Source organism: Verruconis gallopava (genome assembly GCF_000836295.1).
Source record: "Verruconis gallopava strain CBS 43764 unplaced genomic scaffold supercont1.12, whole genome shotgun sequence".
Lineage (NCBI taxonomy): Eukaryota > Fungi > Ascomycota > Dothideomycetes > Venturiales > Sympoventuriaceae > Verruconis > Verruconis gallopava.
The window spans coordinates 716849-736114 of record NW_015622148.1 but is presented as its reverse complement, the minus strand read 5'-3'; the positions used below and the strand labels follow the sequence as shown (position 1 = coordinate 736114).

The window sequence follows — 19266 nt, the reverse complement described above, 5'->3', positions numbered from 1 at the left end:
AGTCTTTTCCGGGCGGATGTTTCTTCTCGGCGCCGTGAAAGGCACTCTCGTCCAATTACGATGTCATCAGCCGCAGCTGAGGATCACAACTCGCTTAAGAAAAAGCCGCATCCTAGCTGTTGCACACGCTTGAGGCTTAATAGTGAAAAATTAACGCTAATATTGCATATTTTCAACGGACAGTATTCCGGAACGGTATAGCCGTTTGGGAATGAAGACCAACCACACAAGGCTTTGTGCATGGACATGTTTGCACTGCCTAGAAACGGAGCAGCCGCATCAAACAGATAGCAGTGTATACGAGCTTATTCATCTGCGAATTCGATAACGAAAAAGAAGCACTGAATGTCGGACGCTCCGTTCTGAAGAAATCCGTTCTACAATACTCAAGGTGCGTCTCTCATTTCGTTTTCTGCTCTCCCGTGCCAAAAGGAGAAGAAACCAACGGACCCTGCCTCTGTTGTGAGATGCAGCGAAGATCGTCAGTGACAGTCTCTTTGAATTGCAAGACATTTTGTCAGCGTCTCGACAGACAATAACGTGATAAAGTGTGAAGAAGGTGAAAGAACAGGTTAAGCATGTCAACCAGTTAATTCGTTATCACACTACTGCTATTGAAAGAAATGACGATTCACACTGATTGCTCTCTGCGAACCTTCATGGAGACTCCAATGCATGGCAACCATCTCTGCCACAATCACCTGTCTCAGCTGTTATCCTACAAAAACGCGGGGCTAAAGTCGTCCAATTCCACAGCGTTCGTACAACTTCCTTCTCCCGGACTCGCAACTTTCAAATCTTCTCTAAACTTTCGCGCATTCAAAAATTGTTCGGCAAGGCGTTGCCCGCTTGTAGGCGTGGTAGTTTGGACTCTCTTAGGTGTTCTTGGTATAGCATTCTCTTTCAACGGTAACCCTGCTCCCGAGCTCACAGCTGATTTTTGTATGTATGGCGCAGTTGGTGTCACACAGCTGCGGTATGGACCTCGAATAATGCTCGCCAAAGTAGGATCTGTCTCTAGACTAGGCACGGAAATATGCTTTGTGCGGTCTATAGCGTCATCCCCGCCCACCATTCCACTCAAAGCCGATGTTGGTCGTTGAGGTGTGCTGCGCAACGCGCAAGTGAAGTGAGCAGAACCGAGAATAGCAGGCATGGAGACTTGCAACTCGTCAGATTTGCTTCTCGCGAAATTTTCCAGACTTGACTGGCTACGATCCCATATAGCTGTAGAAGTCCATCGTTCAAGAACCGGCCTTTGACTGGATATTTTCAATGAATATAATGGTGCTGGGCTTGGGTTGTTATTACTGTCTCTTCTCGCAGAACGAGGCCGCATCTTTTGAGCTGATTTAAGATGGCTGTCTTTACTATGCAAGCTCTGCGCTGGAGTAGACGAGCGAACAGAAGTTCTTGACTGCGGTCTTGAGTTGATAAGAAACGGAAATCGATCATTCATGAGGCTCGACGGCCGACTAGCAACGCTTTCTCTCTCATCAACATAGAGTCTGCTTGATGGTCTCTCTTCTGTGCCGAGAAGATATGGCAGTTTTCGAGCTTTAAAGCTGCTTTTTGAAAGGTCCGAGTGATTGTCCGAGCCTTCAATATTGTCTTCTTTCATACTTTTACTGGTTGAGAAAATTTTTTCGGCTTGACATTGAGTAAGTGTAGCAGTGTCAAGACCGCTGTAGTCTGAAGCATTGTGAACTTGGTTCAGGGCTGGGCTGTTGTTCTGTGACGATACGATGCCTTGCTGCGTGGCAATGTTTTTGCCGGCATTTGCAGTGCATCTACCATGATTTCCTTCTTCTGCTTTTTCTTTTTCATCATCATCGCCTGTTTCATGACCAATTTGAGCAAGTTCCTTTCGATGGCCACTTTGTGAGTTGGGCATGACAAGCTCCATACTCAACTGCAGATCCTTAGGGGGTGGTGATTCAAGATCTTGGACTTCCGAGTGCAGCCAATTTCTCCACTCTCTGCTAGTTTCACGTGTCTGATTGTTTCGTGGCCTTTGTTTAGAACCTACATTGTATTTTGCAACCTGTTGACTAGCAAGAATGACTGCTGTCCCAGAATCTGGATTGGGAGGGGCGGTGGACATGGCCGAGAGCTCATGGATGTTACAAAAGCTTCGATCATTGTCGTCTTCGGAGTAGACACTTGGAGATATCAGACCAGTAGCCCGGTCTGGTTGAATATCATGATACTCAAATGACGCATTGTCATCACATGATTGTTGAACGTTATCATTCCCATAGCATTGTAACAAATTCTGTCGCGAACACCGTTTTGGAGAAGGATCTTTCGGTGACCGGGGAAAGAACAAGGAGCAACTTCCATCAAGTGGCTCATGCCAACGCTGCTCTGATCGCCTGACTCTATGCGCGATTTGTTCAGCTGTTGGTGGAGGTGCTGCAATTGACAATGCTGGAGCTTCATTCGGAGAATTGCGATCACGCAAAACCGAAGAATCTGAACGATCTGATCCACTGAAGTCTGATCTCGACGAAATAGCGAATGCATCTTCTGTTGCGTAATTTGTTGAGTCCGCGCCATTGATGTGAGGTGCCACAGCTTGGATGTTTGGTTTAGTTACCACATTGGCCCGTCTAAGCTGGGAAGGCAAACGGTCCAGATCAACGCCGGGAGACAATTTCAGAGAAGCACAAGACTTCGTTCTTCTGCTTTCCCGATTGTCACACCCTTCAAATTTGAGCTCTATATTCTCCAAGGCAGGCGTATCAACCTTGTCAGGGCTTTCAATAAGACGCATCGAACCAAAAGTCGAGTGTGTGGTGCCTTCGCCCAACAAGTCTGCCCAGTCGCGCGATTCTTCCATGATGGCATCAAGGTGCCCGCTATCACCTGCTTCAAAAATGCTACCAGCAATTGTTGAATCCGCCCAGCTTGTCACTCTTGACTTCGTACCAATGCTTACTACGCTTTGAGAAAAGCTAGAGCCGCGATTTCTTTCAAGCAGTGGCTCCGTAAGAGGTGTCGAAACAGCTTCTGAATCACTATTTTTCGGATTTAAATTGCCCCTATTTTCTGGGAACTGCTCACTAATCGCGAGGCCAGTTTTAAAATAAGCACGGCTGGCGTTCACCTGTTGCATAGGTAGTGAGCGCTGTGGACACGACGCACGTCTTAAGACTGAACGAATCTTTGCTGCTATAGCACCCATCATAGCAACTTCACTGACAGTTCGCTTGTTCTGGAAGCGTGATTTTGCTGCGCCAGGCGTTTCTGCAGAGTTCGCGAAGCTTGGATGACTGTGCTCTATCTTCGGAGATGAAACTCTTGCCGAGTTCGAGACTGTGACTGTTGATTTCCGCTTCTTGAATGGCATGAAAATCATGGAAGCACGACGCCTAACACCATAAGAACGATCTTTTCCCAGTGAAAAAATTGCCGGTGGTAATGTGAGTTCTGAAACATTTTCGAGTTCAGCAGCAGCTGGAGGGACCGGCTCACTCTCTACATCGGCTGATATTTCAAAGTCCTTTTCAGAGTGTTTAACAAAGGCATCTTCTAAAGTTTGTGTTTTCGATGAAGCTTCTGTTGTCGGAGCAAAAGGAAGGCTGTCGATGGCATGTTCGGGACAACATGACGAGGATGAGCACATGGAACGAGCTATCCTCACTTTGTGGACGCTGATGGAAGAACGATGGTTCTTGAATTGTGAATCCTCGCGATCCTTCTGATCAAGTCGCATGGGAGTCGAGATTGATCGTGAGGTGAGGCTGAGGGTAGATTTCGTTGAGCTCAACGTGCCGCGCCTCGACCTTGGGTGATGATTCGTGGGATCCTCATTGTCCGAAATCCTCTTGCTCTGACATCGCCTGGGCTTTTTGAGCTCATGGAAGTGGAAGTGACTGCCTTCTCCTTCAAATCCGCCAGCTCGATTGCTTCTTCGCCGCCGGGGCTGAGCTGATACTTGCTCGGCTTGGGAGGAATGCTTATTTCTGCAACACGCTCTCTCATACGCAACAGCAGCTGCCAGCAAAGCATGTTTCCTTTCTGGATCCGGGTCTCTTTGGTCGAGGAGTGACGGAAGGCGACGCACTGACACCGAGTTGGCTGACCTAGCCCGTCGGAGGTTGGCTGTTGAATTTTGGATATTGGAGATAGAATAGGAATTCATATCCGAAATGTCTATGAAACGGATGAGATCTCCAAGAGTCCAAACTCGAGTTGTCTTTGGGGGTCAAAGTCTATAACAGGAGGAATATCCATGAAATTCATGATCCAGTTTTATTTGGGTCTGTATCCTAGCCAACCAGCTCAAGTGCAGTACAGACCAGCACAGGATCGGCAGCAGCGAAGGAAATGTTATGAGATTGTGGAAGGACACACATGCGATGCCTCTGCCACTTCTCTCGCGACTGACAATGAATAAACGCCAATCTTCAGCATCAGCTAGCAGAAGCGTGCTGCAGAAGGCCAGATGTTCTTATGCGTTCAATCTTGGTGCCTTGAAACGCAGTCGTGATCCAAGGAGACAACGACTTTGTTCACCTTTGGCTAGATGCTGTCATTCGGCTTCTTCAGTTTTCATTGTCATGTAGATTGCCAAATTTTGGAATGCCTCTGCGAAATTGTCATAAGGTGGAAAGGCAGTGGTGTTGAACTTCTCGACCATTTCTTGACACACATCAATGGCCAGATCCACGTCTTTCCGGGTACAATCTCTCCCGTATATATTAATAACAGCTCTTTCGCTTGCCATCTCCAGCCTTCGCAACTCAAGGTTCTCCCGTACGGATTTCAAGTCCTGACATACAATTACTTTTGGTCTCTCTGTGTTTCGAGAAAGGTAGTCAAGGGTTAACACAGGCCAAGGTAGATAAGGTGCGAAAAAAAAGCAATCCTTTGGAGTGAATTGATTGTGCAGTGCCTTTGCAGCAGTAGCAACCCCAAAATGTTCTAGTACAGCTTTGTCCGTGCTTGTAAAGGATGGGTCGACTGCCAGGATCCTCACATCGTTGTCGACACCAGTGGTGAAGAGATGTTTGAGAAGCCAGAGGAAGACGGTGAACTGTGTCATTGAGCGTCTGGTGGCCATTGTGGGCTCTGGACCAAGACTCCCAAGGCCAAGGCAGAGCGCAGTCTCCATGCTTCCCGGCTGAGAAGACGCCACAACTGTATCCAATGCCGCCGCGCATGATGAATCTTCGAATTTTGAGAGATTCCTCTCTATTTCTTCAGTAATACGCGAAACATCTGCCGCTAACGCTGGCAGGTCTGGTCCTGATGCCTCATGACTTGATGGAGTCTTGTCTTTTCTAGGGCGCCCACCCTTTGAGCGGGTCACGAACGACCAACCATCCGAAAGCTCGATATTGCCGAGCTTGTTTGGCTTGCGCATTTGTACGTCTCTGTAGCAAGCGGTCCTGCTTTAATTCAGGTTAATTGCAATTGTCAGCCAAAACGTAGACTTCAGGCTGTTGGTGCCTTAGAAATATTGGCCTCAGCGCCTTGTCTTCGTGTTCACTATGTTCAGTTACTCGTCGAAGACCGCGCCATAAACATTTGGCTGCGCGCTTTTCGTCAATGACTAAGAAAATATGCGTTTCATTGCACCTCCAATCTTGCGGTAGCACTCTGTAGAAGACAAGAATATGCCGCGAGTCATCAAACGTACGCCCGAATGGCTCGTCGAGCCTTCGCCGGGCCATCATCTTTTCAGTTTTCAAGGCTCCAAGCTGCACGGTCACGGCAGCCGCGCCACCGACACATCTCCTACGGGCTCGTTAAGAACGATTGCCAAGGGAAGAGGATCCGAAATATTCGTTGCTTCGGGAAATGAGCTGCGATGGGCAGATCTCGGGGCGTTAAAGCAGGATTTCCAGGAGGTTGAGGCAATGAGGAATAGAGCTTCACAAACAGCAGGCCATAAAGCAGGGGATGCGGAGTCTGGCTATCGGGTGCGTACCGTATATATAAGGACACGACGAGTGCTTTGATTGTTCGAAGAGAATTTGGAACTAATAAAGACACTGCAGACGCTTAAGGTTCCCGGCTCTGGAACCATCACGCAGCTAGTCGTTTCGCCTGAAAGGGAGTTTCTTGCCATCGTTCGCTCCCACCAGATTTATGTTGCTATCCTTCCTGATCTTCGTCATCTGCGCGAGACAGATGTTGGCACGTACAAGCTGAAGTGCTTCCATCTCGGACCCACAATTCACTGCGTCGAAGAGGCAGCCGTCGTGTCTGTGTTGTGGCATCCACTTGGCGAGTATGGCCGTTGTCTTGTGACGGTCACGTCAGACTCCGTGGTCCGCTTATGGGAGATCAGTAAAGACGATCGCTCGACCTTCGAACAACCCTCCACCGCTATCGATCTCAAAAAATTAGCAAACGCAGTGTCTGCAGATCAAGACTTTAGTGCCTCTAAATTTGGGTCCGCAAAAGGGTTCACTCCAGACTCTGCAGAACTAGAGCCTGCAGCCGTATGTTTTGGCGGCAGAGGTTTTGAAGGTGAGAACCCGTGGCACTCAATGACACTGTGGCTGGCGACGAAAGGTGGTGATATATACACGTTATGCCCCTTGCTTCCGAAGCGGTTCGAGACTGCAGCAGACTTTATCGAATCGTTGTCTGTCCTTGTTGCTGCGAAACAACTGGAAGCCCAAGAGGATAAGACGAAATTGTTAACCTCAGATGCTCAGGCCGAGTTTCTGGCGAGTCTGCAAGAGCAGGAGCCTATGCTTGCGCAAGGAGCCTCGGAGTTCGAGACACGATACATATACTGTAAACCACATCGCCCAGGACCGGCACCGAAGCTGCAGGGACCATTTGAGATCGATCCGGAGTTAGAGGAAGATTCGGAATTCGTTGATATCTACGTGACACCCTTTGAGACACCACAAGAGCAGGCATTCGATGAAGACCAAGAACTCCCAGGCTCATCGTCACTGGTCTGTGTTTTGACCAGTCTCAACCAGGTCCTCACAATGGTTGATTTCGATGGTATTGATGGGCAGTGGGTGCCCTCTCGTGGAACGCCATTTTCCACGCCAAAAAATCGTGGTGTAATTGTCCCTGAGGATTACCACACCTTGAATCTTTTCGAAATAATTCACTTAAACTCCCAAAACGATAATATTTCGATGAATTTCTCAACTATTACCCCGGATATTGTCTCCCCCCACGCCTTTTTTGTAACCGGCAGCACAGGCGTACATTATATCTCCGCTGCTCGCTGGACCCGAAACATACTGAACGAGCTCGCAGAAAAAGACGATGTCAACAATACCAGCAGCATCAGACTGGACACGCTCCTTGAGAGTGCTCAATCTCTAGTCGAGCATCTCATTGTCTTTCCTAGGCTTGCTAGCAGCTCCAGTTCACCCCCACCAGTCGCATGCCTTGTATTTGCAGACAGCCACATTTCTCGTTCCGGACTTGGGTATTTCATCTTAACCACTCGTGCGAATGAGCCTTGGGCTGCGCAGCTGGATATATCAGACTCCGATCTGTCCACCTTAGCCGACGCTGAAATTTCGTTTGACGATCTCGATTCGATTGAGACGTACTCTCTTGAACCTTACCAGCGCAAGCTCATCCTTGCCGAACCTCGAGACGTCTATCGTCCTGATCCAGCATTTGAGAGACCCTCGGTGCTGCCAACGTTTATTCGGGAACAGTCGTCTGACCGGAAAACAGCTGTACTGTTGATGGAAGACGTGGACCTTGAGAGTATGCCGCTACTTGAAATAATGATAGCAACTCACCATCGCATTCAAGGAGAATTTGAGGGCCTAAATAAGGCCGCAAACGGCCTCTTTACACAGACCAAGCGCTTGCGTGATAGTCTACTGGAGCAGATCAGAAGGGTACGAGAATTGAAGGAGATCGTGGAGCGGGTCACAGGCGACGACGACGAGAATGGTGGAAGTGAAGACTGTGGTCTTCAAAGTGAGGTCGTGAAGTTGAATTTGCGCGTCACGGAGGCAAGGGAGAGGCAAAAGAATCTTGCGGAACGGGTCGACCGTCTCAAGAACAGTCTCTCTCGCATATCCACAAAACAACTCAGCGACAAAGAGAAGGCCTTCAAAAAGGAGCTGGAGGACTTTGACTGCAAATTGAACAGCGGGGAGTATAGCCCCAGAGGAGGTGTGAAATCTTCCGCGCTCATGGACCGGATCATGGAGGTCACAACTTTGAGCGCATCGCTGACAAAACAAGCGAAAGAGAGTCTTGAGGAAGGCGAAGGCCAGAATAAGCGAGTTGGAAGCAAGGGTAACGTGTCTAGTGGATTTAGAAAGGCGAAGATTCAAGGAGTCATGGAGCTTTTGGAGAGGGAGCAGATAGCGGTTGACCGCGCTGCCGAGAAGTTGGAAAGACTCAAAGTTTGAAGTCATTCCCATCTTTGCAGCAGTCTAGATATCAGGCTCTTCACGATAGTATAATAAACGGGGAAAGAAAGACGTTTCCTTTGAAGATGGACACACTTTCTCTAGATTGAATAGACGTTAGCATTGCGTATTTCCTCCCTCCCCCAAAATGCATGCAAGTTTGTCGTTCATGTTCAAACGAGAGCTGACGTGACATTGGTTGAGATAAACCTTTCGAGACAAAGCCCCCACAATGTAGTTCCAAAAGTATAAACAAGAATCGAAGGACTCTGATAGAATGCCTCTCTAGCACAGAAGAGATCGATTGAACACACAAATGTCTACGCCTGAAGCCTTCGCCGCGCTCCATATGTACATGCGGCGCAAAGAAATAATTCACAGAGAAGAAGCAGGTGTGAGAACCCGGAGGGTGAGAGGAGTCTGGCTGTGCAGCGACAGGATTTCCCCGTTTGAGATCGACGTTTTCAGTACTTGGTGTGTCCGACCTCGTGGATAGCGGCCTCAACATCCTTTGCGTTGCGGCCCGCAGGACCGGAGATGGAGCCAATGCGGCTGTCGGGATCGGCGGTGGTACCCTCGATGCCGACATGGCTGTCTCGGTACGCATCCAGCTCCTTGCCCTTGTAGATGTTCCTGCGTAGTATGTTAGCCACCTTGTCGAGTAAGGCGGGTTGTCATGGGAAGACTGACAGATAGATTGGGAAAGCCCACGCAATTACGAAGAATGAGAGAGGCACCACCATGGCGATGCGCGTGCCGGTCTTGTCGGCGACGTTTCCAAGAACTGGAGACAGGATATGTCAGCTCGTGTTTCTCATGATTTTTGTCGAATCTCTGGCTCAAACTTACTTGCAGGAACGACGGCGCCGCCGCAGACGGAAGAAACCAGGAAGGAGGCGCCGCGCTTCGTATGTCGGCCCAAGCCACGAAGAGACAGCGTGAAAATGGTGGGGAAGATGCAAGACTCGAAGAAGAGCACGATCATGAGCATCGCAATACCGCCCCAGTTGGCAGATGTGGCACCCCCGGTGTTGGTTCCGATAGCAGCGGCGATGAAGACCATGATCAAGGTCTGGTAGGCAAGCAGGATATAGCGCGGCTTAGTGACGTACATCAAGGCTGCAGCGGAGAATCTGCCAATGGCAAAGAGTGCTTGGGCGATGGCATAGAAGTTCGCACCCTTGTGTTGGGCCTCAATGGTGCTGAGGTCCGGACGGGCCTGTTCGAAATAGTTGATGAAATAGCTGGCAATAGCAACCTGGGCGCCAACGTAGGAGAACTGGGCGGCTACGCCGAAGAAGAGAGTGTACTGCTTGCGGAGGGGCTTGTCTTCGTAGCCAGTGGCCGCTGTGGTCATCTCTGCCTGATCGGCCATATCTGCGTCGGTGATTTCTGGAAGTGGAGCACTGCAAGGAATCAGCCATGGTTTACGATCGCACGGGTACACTCCACTTACAAGTAAAAGACAACGGCCAGGAGTGCGACGAAGCAAGCGATGCCGAGGTACACATACTGGACGGCAGAGAGAGACTTTCCATCCGTGCCAACATTCTGGTTTTGAAGTCAGACGCGTCAATCTTTCCGTTCCTAAACTTCTCTTACCTTGAAAATAACGTACGAGGCAAGCACTGGAGCAACAACAGAGCCGACAGCTTGGAAGGACTGGGAAAGTTCAAGACGGAACTCTGACCATCTTGGTGGACCGCACACAGCAATGTACGGGTTGGCAGACGTTTCGAGCGTGGACAAGCCGGAGCCTACGATGAACATGGAACCGCAGAAACCTGGGAAGGATCGCTTCACTGCGGATGGCCAAAACATGAGCGCACCCACGCAGTAGATGAGCAAGCCGAGGATGAAGGTGTAGCGGTATCCAAATCTGCGGACGAACCATCCAGAATACGTCAAAGGACCAAGGAAGTAAGCGCCGAAATAGCTGGCTTGGAGACCTGACGACTGTCCCTTGGTGATATCGAGTGCAACCTGGAAGCGAGAGTTGAGGACGTCGAGAAGACCGTAGGCGAAGCCCCACAAGAAGAACAAGATGGTGACCAGGGTGACGGGGATGATGGACTGACGAGTGGTGATCTGTGAAGCACCAGTGATCGTCTTGTCAGCGACGCTCTTTCGCTTGCGAGACACGGAGAGTGCCTCGACGGCGGATGGACGACGCTCTTGCTGCTTGTGGATCTCATCAATAGAGGGCTCTTGAGAACCGTTCAGGCCAAAGAAACTGATACCCATGATGGCAAATGAAGGGCGAAATGATTCGGGATGTTGTTCAAGCAACAAAAAGACTGATGAATAGTGCAAACCAAATCCAATTGGTTGATGAGAGGAAAGTGCTCTCGAAGATTGGGGTATCAAGCAAAATGGCAGAAGATGGTCGGGGGGGGCGAATATGAAAGACCGACTAAAGAGCCTCGTGATGAACGATCGCTCTTGAGACTGCTGATGAGGATCGTCCAACAGGTGGACTGTTCAGGACATTATATAGACCCATTTCTCTGAGAAGTGGAGCAGTCCTTCGTGATACTGGATGTCATGACCATCTGCCCTCCAAGACTTTGGGATAGTCTGGAGCGAGTCTGGAGCATGGCCATGTCACCAAGGGTATGACGAGGCGTCTCCTAATACCGTTAGGATATGCAATGCGTCTGGAGCTCGGATCTTCCCAGCCGCAGTTGACTCCGGCAGCGGCACCAATTACTAGACCGGATCTCGAGCAAGCTTTGCCCTTGGCGCAGCTATGTTGTGCTTTCAACGCAGATTTGCTCGTCTCGGGCCGATGGCTGCTACTCGACGGTCGCCAGCCGATAATCTTGCATCTTTCTAGAAGCGCCGCCGCTAGAACCAGGCCGACCTGTCGCGCGGGTGCAGTTCTCATCTCATCCTGCGCACCAGGAGCGCAGGGTGGTGATTGCCACCTTGTACAGCGAAATTCAGATTCCCATGTAGTGCTCTGATGCTGATTCTTTCTGAGGCCAAATGGGCGAGTGACCTTCAGAGAAGGACCTCCACCTCCGGGACCCTTCGAAAGAAGCCTGTTTATTGGGCAATGTTCTCTCGAGTGGGGCGCAAGTTGTCAGGCATTGCTTGAGCGTGAGCCCAACTCTCTCGCCATGAGCCCCAACGATGGTTGCCAACGTCCAGCTTTCATCCAGTGGAGTTCCTGACAATGTGCCAATAACGCACAGCAAGCACGGACAATGTGTAGGCGTTGGGGCAACCTTCTAGTGGCTTTCTAGACTTTTGAGCTCGCGTGCGGCGGGCGACAACTCTTCAACTCGAGGCTTCTGAGCGATTTTTCTCTGGCCAGTCAGACGCCGAGGATGAGATTTATGCAAGCTCAACATAATGCAGCCAAGAGTTATGCAAGCGATGGTGAGGTGAGGATTGTGTGAACCGTCCACAACTGCCGGGGAAGACACCGGGGTAGAAGATGCGGAGGGCGAGCAAGCAGCGTGGGGAGAGCAAAGACATGATTGGATGCTTGTCGGTCCAGCGGACCACTAGCGTCGTCCTGGGTGAGGAGGATTGCGTGACGTCCAGAGGCGACGATGAGAGACTTGCCTCCTCCGGCTAAGCGGCCTACTTCGGAGCATCACATGTGTGGAGAGATACCACCAAGCCCATGCAAAGAAGCCTTCTAGCGCGCCTCGTCGAAGCTTACCTTGACGAAAGCATTCCCTGGCAGGTTCCGAGATGGGCGAGAAAAGCCAAATAAACCCCATACGGCGACCCACCAAAGGACCGATTGCGACAGCTCGGAGCAGGGTTGGTACGCGGCTAAGAGCTTCAGGAGGCTGAAAAGGTTGCATTAGCGACGGCGTCAATGTGCACACGGCGTAGCGGCCAAGCCTGGGATGAACGAATGAGTGCTGTCTCTTGTACGCGTTGAGTGGGGGTTTGTGGAGCAAAGGATTGCTGGTTCAACAGCGTCATCAAGAAACATCACGCCTCGAAGTCCGGATCTGCACAATCAGTCACACGGCGGGTCAGTCAACAGTCAAACCACCTGCCTCTTAGGTGTATAGTCCTGGCCTGATATGGGTTTGGCCGCATGCCTTGCAACATTGTATCCAAAGTTTAAGGTTTGGCTGGATACCAGAAACTCCCTCGTTCGTCTCGATTGGCCAATTCTCATTATTCCGGACAATGTTCGAGCTGTGTGCTCGACACGACGTCAGCCAGAACTTGGGCTGCATGGGCCCTCGATGGCATCGTCCATAGTTTTTTTTTTCAGGACTGGTGGCTTTCTCGAGTCTGTGCCGTTTGAGCAGACGAAGATGGCGTTTCCTCAAATGTAACTCATAAAAGCAGGCAGAGAGGACGTAACATGAATACGTGATGAGGTCGGGCAGGTGTGTAAAGTGTCTAATCAAATTTGACTATCAGCGCCGTGATGATATGGGAAAAGCGAAGGACAGCCCAGAACCAAGTGACGCCCCCCATGTCTTCCGTTCTCTATGAGCGATTGAAGCCTTGTAACAGATACCCAGGTCTAAATGCAAAAGTAAAGTAAAGAAAAGAAAAGAAAGAATTTGTGTCATAGGCGCTTCTCGCTCTTAATTGTCATCACAAGCCTCGCAATCATATTCGTCGTTCATCGTCCATCATCCACCGACCATTCGATACCCCAACCTTTCATCCGATACCCAATCTATCATTCCAGCCGTCAACCTATGCTTTAAGCGATCCAGGAATCAAAAAGAACGCCGTCTCGATGTCGATAGCTCCCCCCTCCGTCTCTTCTGCACACCGTTTTCGCACAGCAGCAGACGCTAGTCAACGACTAAGAGCCTCTCTTTTACGAACAATTTATGCAGTGTCGGTGGCCGCAGACGCAGATGTCACCGATAAACACGTCCTCATCACATTGGCAGCACTTCCATATGGGCTGATGCCGGCGTGCGAAATGAACTCCACCGCGGAAGAGGTTGTCGAAAGAGCTTTCGCTCGGCACGCCTTCGTTGTCGACCTTGCTAATAGCCATGATCTTTCGGGATGACACTGCGATCTGTGCTTGAGGACCTTGACTGGCCGGATGATATGAAGATATTGCTGCGAAGGAAGAGAATCCGATGGTGTGCTCGTTGCTCGGTGCTGCTGATGCGAACACTGCTCGACTTCGACCATGCTCTTATACGGGTGTTCTCTGCACAAAAGTCTTCTTCATGTCGAATCGCGGCTTTCGCACGTCGACTCTGCCACCCACAGGCGACGCCCCGCCCTTCCGTGACAGTCGGCCATTTTGCGAATTTGGGCGGTGAGAGAGCTAAGCTGTGCAAAGTTTGAATGCCAGCAGGGCGAAGAGGACAAAGATTCAACAGACGCCCTTAAAAGCCTTCAGTCCGCCGGCGTGGCCCGAGGTGAAAAAATAGCGAAGTAGCTGCTTCCGCTGGACGTATCAGTCAAAGAGAGCGATAGTGAAATGGTGGCGGAGCAAGAATGCGGGACGGCACAACCACTCAGGTGTCGCTACCGCGTGCTTCGATTCGTGGCGTGTATGGATGAAGTAATTCGGTACGGTGAGAGACATTTCGCGGGTGGTTTGCGAGCCAGCAGACGTTCAACATACCACGCCAGAGATTTGGTTTGACATTTGGGCGACAAGGCAGCAGCTTCTTCGCAAGGCGGTGCTCCAATTGTTCCCATAGTCGTGAGCGCGCTGGGCTCACTCCAAGCTTGCAAGCAGTCCGCGGCTCACTCAGACGACGACAGAAGCGCGCGCAAGAGGTTGGCAATGTTCTGGCGCTCGAGTCGTGTACACCGAGCAGAACAAGCGGAGAGCATACCTGTGGGCGCGAACAAGGAAAAAGCAACTTCACCACGCAGGTTTCCGTCCATCCAGTGGACAGCGAAAGAAGGCAAAAGGCTGCGCAGCGCATCATTCGCTTGAACGAAACGAAGCGTCATTCGAGGGCCGATCAAGGAGTGCTCTCCGTAACGCTGCAGACCGTAAGCAAGGCACAGAACGGACACATGCGCTCATCAAACCTCCACCCGACGCCAGTCGTCCCGCCAGCAACGGCTCCGATGGCACAAGAGCATAGCCCTGAATTGTTCTTCACCGTCTGGCCTCTGGATGCAGCTTCGACGCTTCATAGACTCTAAGACGGCGATCGCAACGACGGGCGAGTGGCGGCGAGCTGCCAGCGATGCTCGTGTCAGGAGCAGACAAGGCGAACGACTTCTCGTCGCCGTTGCCCCGAAGAGAACCCGTTCAGTTGATCTGGTGGGTTCTATTGCTCTGTGGCGGAGCAGATCTGCAGAACCACTTTTGTTGGTTGCTCAGTTCGCCCTCCCCGCAAGGCCTTGCCTCGTGCAACGACGTTCGTCTCTGAAGCGCTCCAGCTCCGGCTCGCCCAAGAGCAGCCTCCGCTCCCGCGAGCAATGGGACGCCAGTAGTTCTATGCTCCGTACAGCCCCAGAGGCGGCCGAGGAAGCCCTGTCGCGTCCGGAGGAATCCGGCCCACGACTGGTTCGCGCAAAGGCGTGAGAGGCGCAAACAACGGGCTTGACGTTGAAGCGTGGTTCTGCTCTCGCGCTGCCGCTTCTTTCTTCTCACCGTCCGCGGGCAGCTCCAGACGTCCCGAGTACGGAGGTGAAAGCGCCACACTTTGGCTGGGCGGATGTGAACAACAAGGCAACGAAGGACAAAAGGCAATCGCTTAGAATACCAGGATGGGCACGGATAAGCGCATGCACAGCCCTTCCCACTGCCAACAGCTCGCAACTACGTCTACTGGTCGTCGTCGTGCCAGATGTTTGAATGAATACGTCGAGAGAGGGAAGCCAAGCACCAAGTGCTTATGGACAACACACAGCCTCGCGAGTCAAGAGCGTCATCGGAGAGAAGGACAAGAGTCGTGAACATCATCTGCGCCCTAATTCAGATTCAAGGCCCTCTTGGCTCCCACTACGAAATAGTACAATGTGCTCCGCGCTGTATCCCATCATCGAGCCTGCATTCCATTGCGCCCGTGCCGTAGATCATCAACAAACCCGCGTCCGTGTCGACGCCCCAAAGCCCGACTGGATCAGACCGTGAGGTCGGCGCAGTCGACTGCTCGATCGGAAGAACGCGGCAAACATGCTCACCGTCCGCTGATCGCGCCCTCGACGAAGGCCATCGCATCCTCATTGCTAACCACGTCGATGCTGCTCGTCTTGTTCGTGTATGTGACGCCATAGCACTTTTCAGCCACCTGCACCATCTCCGGTCTAAACGTCGTACAAATAAACTGCGCTGCGCCTTCCTGGGCGTCGCCTTCACCATGGCCGCCCTCGCCCACCGATAGCTCGCGGATCATCTGCGCAACGGCGGTCCGATACTGTGCGTCCAGATTCGCGTCGATCTCGTCGAAGAGGTAGAACGGCGCAGGGTCGCAGCGTTGGATGGCAAACACCAGCGCAAGGGCACACAGACCTAGAGAATGCCATGTCAATTCATCACGTTCTTGCCAGCGCGTCACTTTCTAGCATCACTCACTCTTCTGTCCACCAGAAAGTTGCTGTATCTTCTGCTGGTCGTCATGTTTGGAATTGAAGCTCACACTGATCCCCACTCCGACGTAGTTCTCCACCGTCTTGCTGAGGTCTTCCTCTTCGCTGTCGTCAGGATCACGCAGCTGACGGTCAGTCTTGCGCTGGATGACCAGGCGTCCCTTGCCCGCTGGCACGAGCCTCTCGAATACCGTTGCGAACTCCTTGCTGACTTGTCTGAACGTCCGCTCGATCGCCTCGTCTTTCTTCATGTCCAGATGGTCGATGAGCTTCTGTATTGATTCATGACTCGCGTCCAGGTCCTTGCGTCGTTCTTTGAGCCCCTCCCTCTGGCGCGTGAAGTTCGTGTACTGCTCAAATGCCTTCTTGTTGACGTGTGCAAACTTCTTGAGCTCCTCGCGCACCTTGGGTAGTCGCTTCGCAATCTTTTCGGTGTCGAAGCGCTTGTAGCGGTCGAATGCGTCGTCAGGTAAAACCCCAAGGTCACGGATGCGCTTATTGACCTCCTGCAGCTGCCGTGTCAACGATCCCTTCTTGTTCATGTTCTTGGTAAGCTCGGCCTGCCGCTGCTCGATGGCTTTGGCCAGCTGCTTCTGCTGATTTTCCAACTCCGCCTTACGCTTTTCATACTGCTGCAACTGGGCGTCGAATTTTTCAATACTTGCATCAGCTTCCGCGATCTGCTTCTCGATGTTCTCAACAGACTTTACGATCCGTTTGAGCTCACGTTGTTGCTCTTTAAGGAAGGCGTCCGAGGCGCCGCTCACACCCATAACACCGCTTGTGTCGAAAGCTTGAGCGTTCAACTCATCCAGCCTGGGTCGCAAGTTCTCTCTCAGTTCCGACTCGAGGCTCAGCTTGCGTGTCTCCGTTTCCGAACGCTTGGTGCTGAGGATTGTAAGCTCCCTTCGTAGAGCTTGAATCGTGGTCGCCAGGTTCTGCAGCTCTTGCTCCTCAGCGGGTGACAGAGCTTTTTGAAACGGCGATTGTAATTCAGTCTCATAAGCCTTTTGATCTTCGCTAGCCTTGCGCTCTTCAGCTTCGAGACTCTCGCGTTGCTGCTGAAGCCTCTCCAAAGTATCACGCTCGCGCTGCAGCTCGTTGATTTTGCTACGGAGCTCCTGTCTCATGGGGTCATAGCCATCATCAGCGAGTTTCATACGGTTTTCAATCTTGCGTCTTTCACTGTCCACCTTAGTAATCCGTTGGTTCATGATCTCGAGATTCTTTTCGATCTCCCTGTTTCTTGCTTCATAAGACCGCACGGCCTCTCGGGCCCTGGCTTCCTCTGACGCAGCCTCGATGCGCGAGCTTCGAATGTCGTAGAAACCACCCGTCAGAGCACCCTTCTTGTCAGCACGGTCGCCGTCTGGGGTTATTGCGCTCAGGGAGTGGCTTCGGGCATATTGAGATGCAATCTGAAGGGTCGGACAGATTATGGTCTTGCCAAAGACGTGCTGCATAGCCGGCTCAAAGCGCGGATCGAAGTTCAGCTTAGACACCATATGGATTGCATCGGCGGAATTTGGAATGTTGACCTGTGGTGCCTGCAATCTGTTGAGCGGCATGCAAGTGACACGTCCACGCTTTTCCTTGAGCAGTCTCTGAATGACCCTCGAAGCAGTCTCCTCATTGTCCACAACATAATGGAACAAGCTCTGGCCAGCGGTTACTTCGACTGCTGTTCTAAACCTGTCGCTGACTTCGAACAGCTCCCCGAGTGTGCCATACAAGCCTTCCATGCCCTCTTCATCTCGCAGATAGCGAAGATACTTGATCGCATCCCACGTGTTCCGGTCCGTCATCTTCATGAGTTTGAATTCGGCGTTGCTGAGATTTTGACGTGCCGTTTCAAGCTGCTTCCTCACCTTATCCTGTTCGCGGAAGAGCTCTCTGCGCTCATCCTGCAGCTTCTGCAGTTCTTCCTTTGCCTGATTCAGCTCTGTCGACATGGACTCCATGTCGCTGCCACGATTACTCAAGCGGTTTTGCAGTTCTTCGATCTCGGCTTCCAGCCTAGCAATGTTCTTTTGAGTGTTGGCAATATCCTCCGCAATTTGCATTGCAATTGCCTTTCGCTTCGCAAAGTTGAGCGTGATCTCTTCGATTTGAGCTTGCAAAAAGCGGTCGCGATCTTGCTTGCTCTTGAAAACCTGCGAACGGTTCTGCTTTGCACGTAGTCTGTCATATCCAGCCTGAGCGGACTCCAACTGCGCCAAAACTTCCTTCTCCTGCGCCAACTGTTTGTTGTACGTCGGGAGTAGTTCGTTCAGCTCTTGTTGCTTCGACTTGATATCCTGCTGAACGCTCTTTAACTGACTTTCATACTGTGCCTTCGCTCGCTGTGCTGAAGCTTGGCCCTGAACAAGGTTACGGACTTCGAGCTCTACTCTAGCCTTCTCGCGAACTTTGTCCTTTCGCTCGTCATCCAACTGCCGCCGCTCAGACAGCAAAATGTCCCGGTCCTGGAGAAGCTGTTTAATGCTATCATCGAGCTTATCGATTTCCGCCTGTCTCTCTATGAAAGTCTCGCGATCCTCGTCAGTGCTTTCGACGCCCGTCGTCCGCCTAGCCTCAATCTGTTCGAGCTTGTGCGTAATCGTCTGTTTCTCCCGTTCGAACAAAGTGAATTCCAGGCATCTGACCTCTTTCGAAAGTTCTTGGTACTTAAGCAGCTCAGCTTTTTCTTCCTCAAGTTGCGCGAGGCGCTCGTTGATGTAGCCCAACAGATCGTCGATACGCTTCCGCTTGTGGTCAGTGTCCTCCATGATCTTAAGCGATTCCGCTCTACGTCCCTCATAAACTTTGGTCCCGGCAACGTCTTTCAGCAGATTCAATCGTTCGCCGTCCTTCATGTTGGTGAGGGCCGTAACGCGACCCTGTGGGACGATGTAGTAAGGATTTGATCGCGAGAATCCAGCCGACTCCAGCAGGTTCACTACGTCGGTTCGTGACGCGCTCTTTCGGTCAATAGAATACTCGTCCTTCTTCATGCCAATCGTCCGTCGCAAGATAAGCTCAGGCTTGCCCGTAGGGAATCGATCGTCGCTGTTGTCGAATATAACCTCCACGTACGCCGTCACGACGGCAGAGCCCGAACCCTCGTGAAGCAATGCACTTCGATCCTGTTGCGATATCGTGCCCCAGTTCTCGTCGCCAAGGACGAATCGCACGGCGGCGAAGAAGTTGCTCTTCCCCGAGCCATTGCGCCCGACAATAACGTTGTTGCGAGGCGAGAATGGCTCGATACTTGTCTGGTCCTTGTAGGACTTAAACCCTTGAATGATAATCTGCTTGATATACATCGCGGGCTCATATGCGCATCGTGTTGGACTTGAACAAAGGAAAAGTGGGGTGTTGTATCGCGTTGCGCTTCACAGCGACGCGAGTGGAC

General features: G+C 51.5%; 6 protein-coding genes across 7 annotated transcripts; 1 reads left to right on the top strand and 5 right to left on the bottom strand.

Moving 5' to 3' along the window:
* Positions 1-718: 718 nt before the first annotated feature.
* Positions 719-4147, bottom strand: PV09_04460 (uncharacterized protein; the record flags this gene model as incomplete). The annotated part of the gene is made up of 1 exon (XM_016357805.1): positions 719-4147. The coding sequence occupies one exon, from the start codon at positions 4145-4147 to the stop codon at positions 719-721; it is 3429 nt and encodes a 1142-aa protein (XP_016214597.1).
* A 390-nt stretch (positions 4148-4537) lies between these two features.
* PV09_04459 (uncharacterized protein) lies at positions 4538-5371 on the bottom strand (the record flags this gene model as incomplete). The annotated part of the gene is made up of 1 exon (XM_016357804.1): positions 4538-5371. The coding sequence occupies one exon, from the start codon at positions 5369-5371 to the stop codon at positions 4538-4540; it is 834 nt and encodes a 277-aa protein (XP_016214596.1).
* A 158-nt stretch (positions 5372-5529) lies between these two features.
* PV09_04458 (uncharacterized protein) lies at positions 5530-8519 on the top strand. Its single transcript, XM_016357803.1, has 2 exons — positions 5530-5930; positions 6009-8519. The coding sequence occupies exons 1-2, from the start codon at positions 5625-5627 to the stop codon at positions 8361-8363; spliced, it is 2661 nt and encodes an 886-aa protein (XP_016214595.1). The 5' UTR covers positions 5530-5624; the 3' UTR covers positions 8364-8519.
* PV09_04457 (uncharacterized protein) lies at positions 8371-10961 on the bottom strand. Its single transcript, XM_016357802.1, has 5 exons — positions 9966-10961; positions 9820-9914; positions 9213-9769; positions 9054-9147; positions 8371-8996 (listed from the first exon to the last, which is right to left on the bottom strand). Exons 1-5 carry the CDS (start codon positions 10605-10607, stop codon positions 8828-8830), a joined length of 1557 nt encoding a protein of 518 aa, XP_016214594.1. The 5' UTR covers positions 10608-10961; the 3' UTR covers positions 8371-8827.
* Positions 10962-12740: 1779 nt separating this feature from the next.
* On the bottom strand, positions 12741-14780 carry PV09_04456. 2 transcript variants are annotated; one of them, XM_016357801.1, is made up of 3 exons: positions 14364-14780; positions 13945-14315; positions 12741-13755 (listed from the first exon to the last, which is right to left on the bottom strand). In XM_016357801.1, the coding sequence occupies exons 2-3, from the start codon at positions 14255-14257 to the stop codon at positions 13703-13705; spliced, it is 366 nt and encodes a 121-aa protein (XP_016214593.1). In that variant the 5' UTR covers positions 14258-14315; positions 14364-14780; the 3' UTR covers positions 12741-13702. The 2 variants fall into 2 exon arrangements, with proteins under 2 accessions (XP_016214593.1, XP_016214592.1); XM_016357800.1 differs by having other exon boundaries at positions 12741-14315.
* Positions 14781-15111: 331 nt separating this feature from the next.
* Positions 15112-19232, bottom strand: PV09_04455 (uncharacterized protein). Its single transcript, XM_016357799.1, has 2 exons — positions 15859-19232; positions 15112-15795 (listed from the first exon to the last, which is right to left on the bottom strand). The coding sequence occupies exons 1-2, from the start codon at positions 19175-19177 to the stop codon at positions 15464-15466; spliced, it is 3651 nt and encodes a 1216-aa protein (XP_016214591.1). The 5' UTR covers positions 19178-19232; the 3' UTR covers positions 15112-15463.
* Between the last annotated feature and the right edge of the window lie 34 nt (positions 19233-19266).

Bases quoted from the DNA above. Each gene is read 5' to 3' on its own strand.
- PV09_04458 (XM_016357803.1), top strand. From the start codon at position 5,625: ATGCCGCGAGTCATCAAACGTACGCCCGAATGGCTCGTCGAGCCTTCG. The intron at 5,931-6,008 runs GTGCGTACCGTA...AAGACACTGCAG, and splicing joins ATGCGGAGTCTGGCTATCGG to ACGCTTAAGGTTCCCGGCTC.
- PV09_04457 (XM_016357802.1), bottom strand. From the start codon at position 10,607: ATGGGTATCAGTTTCTTTGGCCTGAACGGTTCTCAAGAGCCCTCTATT. The intron at 9,915-9,965 runs GTAAGAGAAGTT...CTTCAAAACCAG, and splicing joins CCTCGTACGTTATTTTCAAG to AATGTTGGCACGGATGGAAA. The intron at 9,770-9,819 runs GTAAGTGGAGTG...GATTCCTTGCAG, and splicing joins CTGGCCGTTGTCTTTTACTT to TGCTCCACTTCCAGAAATCA.
- PV09_04456 (XM_016357800.1), bottom strand. From the start codon at position 14,257: ATGATGCGCTGCGCAGCCTTTTGCCTTCTTTCGCTGTCCACTGGATGG.
- PV09_04455 (XM_016357799.1), bottom strand. From the start codon at position 19,177: ATGTATATCAAGCAGATTATCATTCAAGGGTTTAAGTCCTACAAGGAC. The intron at 15,796-15,858 runs GTGAGTGATGCT...GGCATTCTCTAG, and splicing joins ACTTTCTGGTGGACAGAAGA to GTCTGTGTGCCCTTGCGCTG.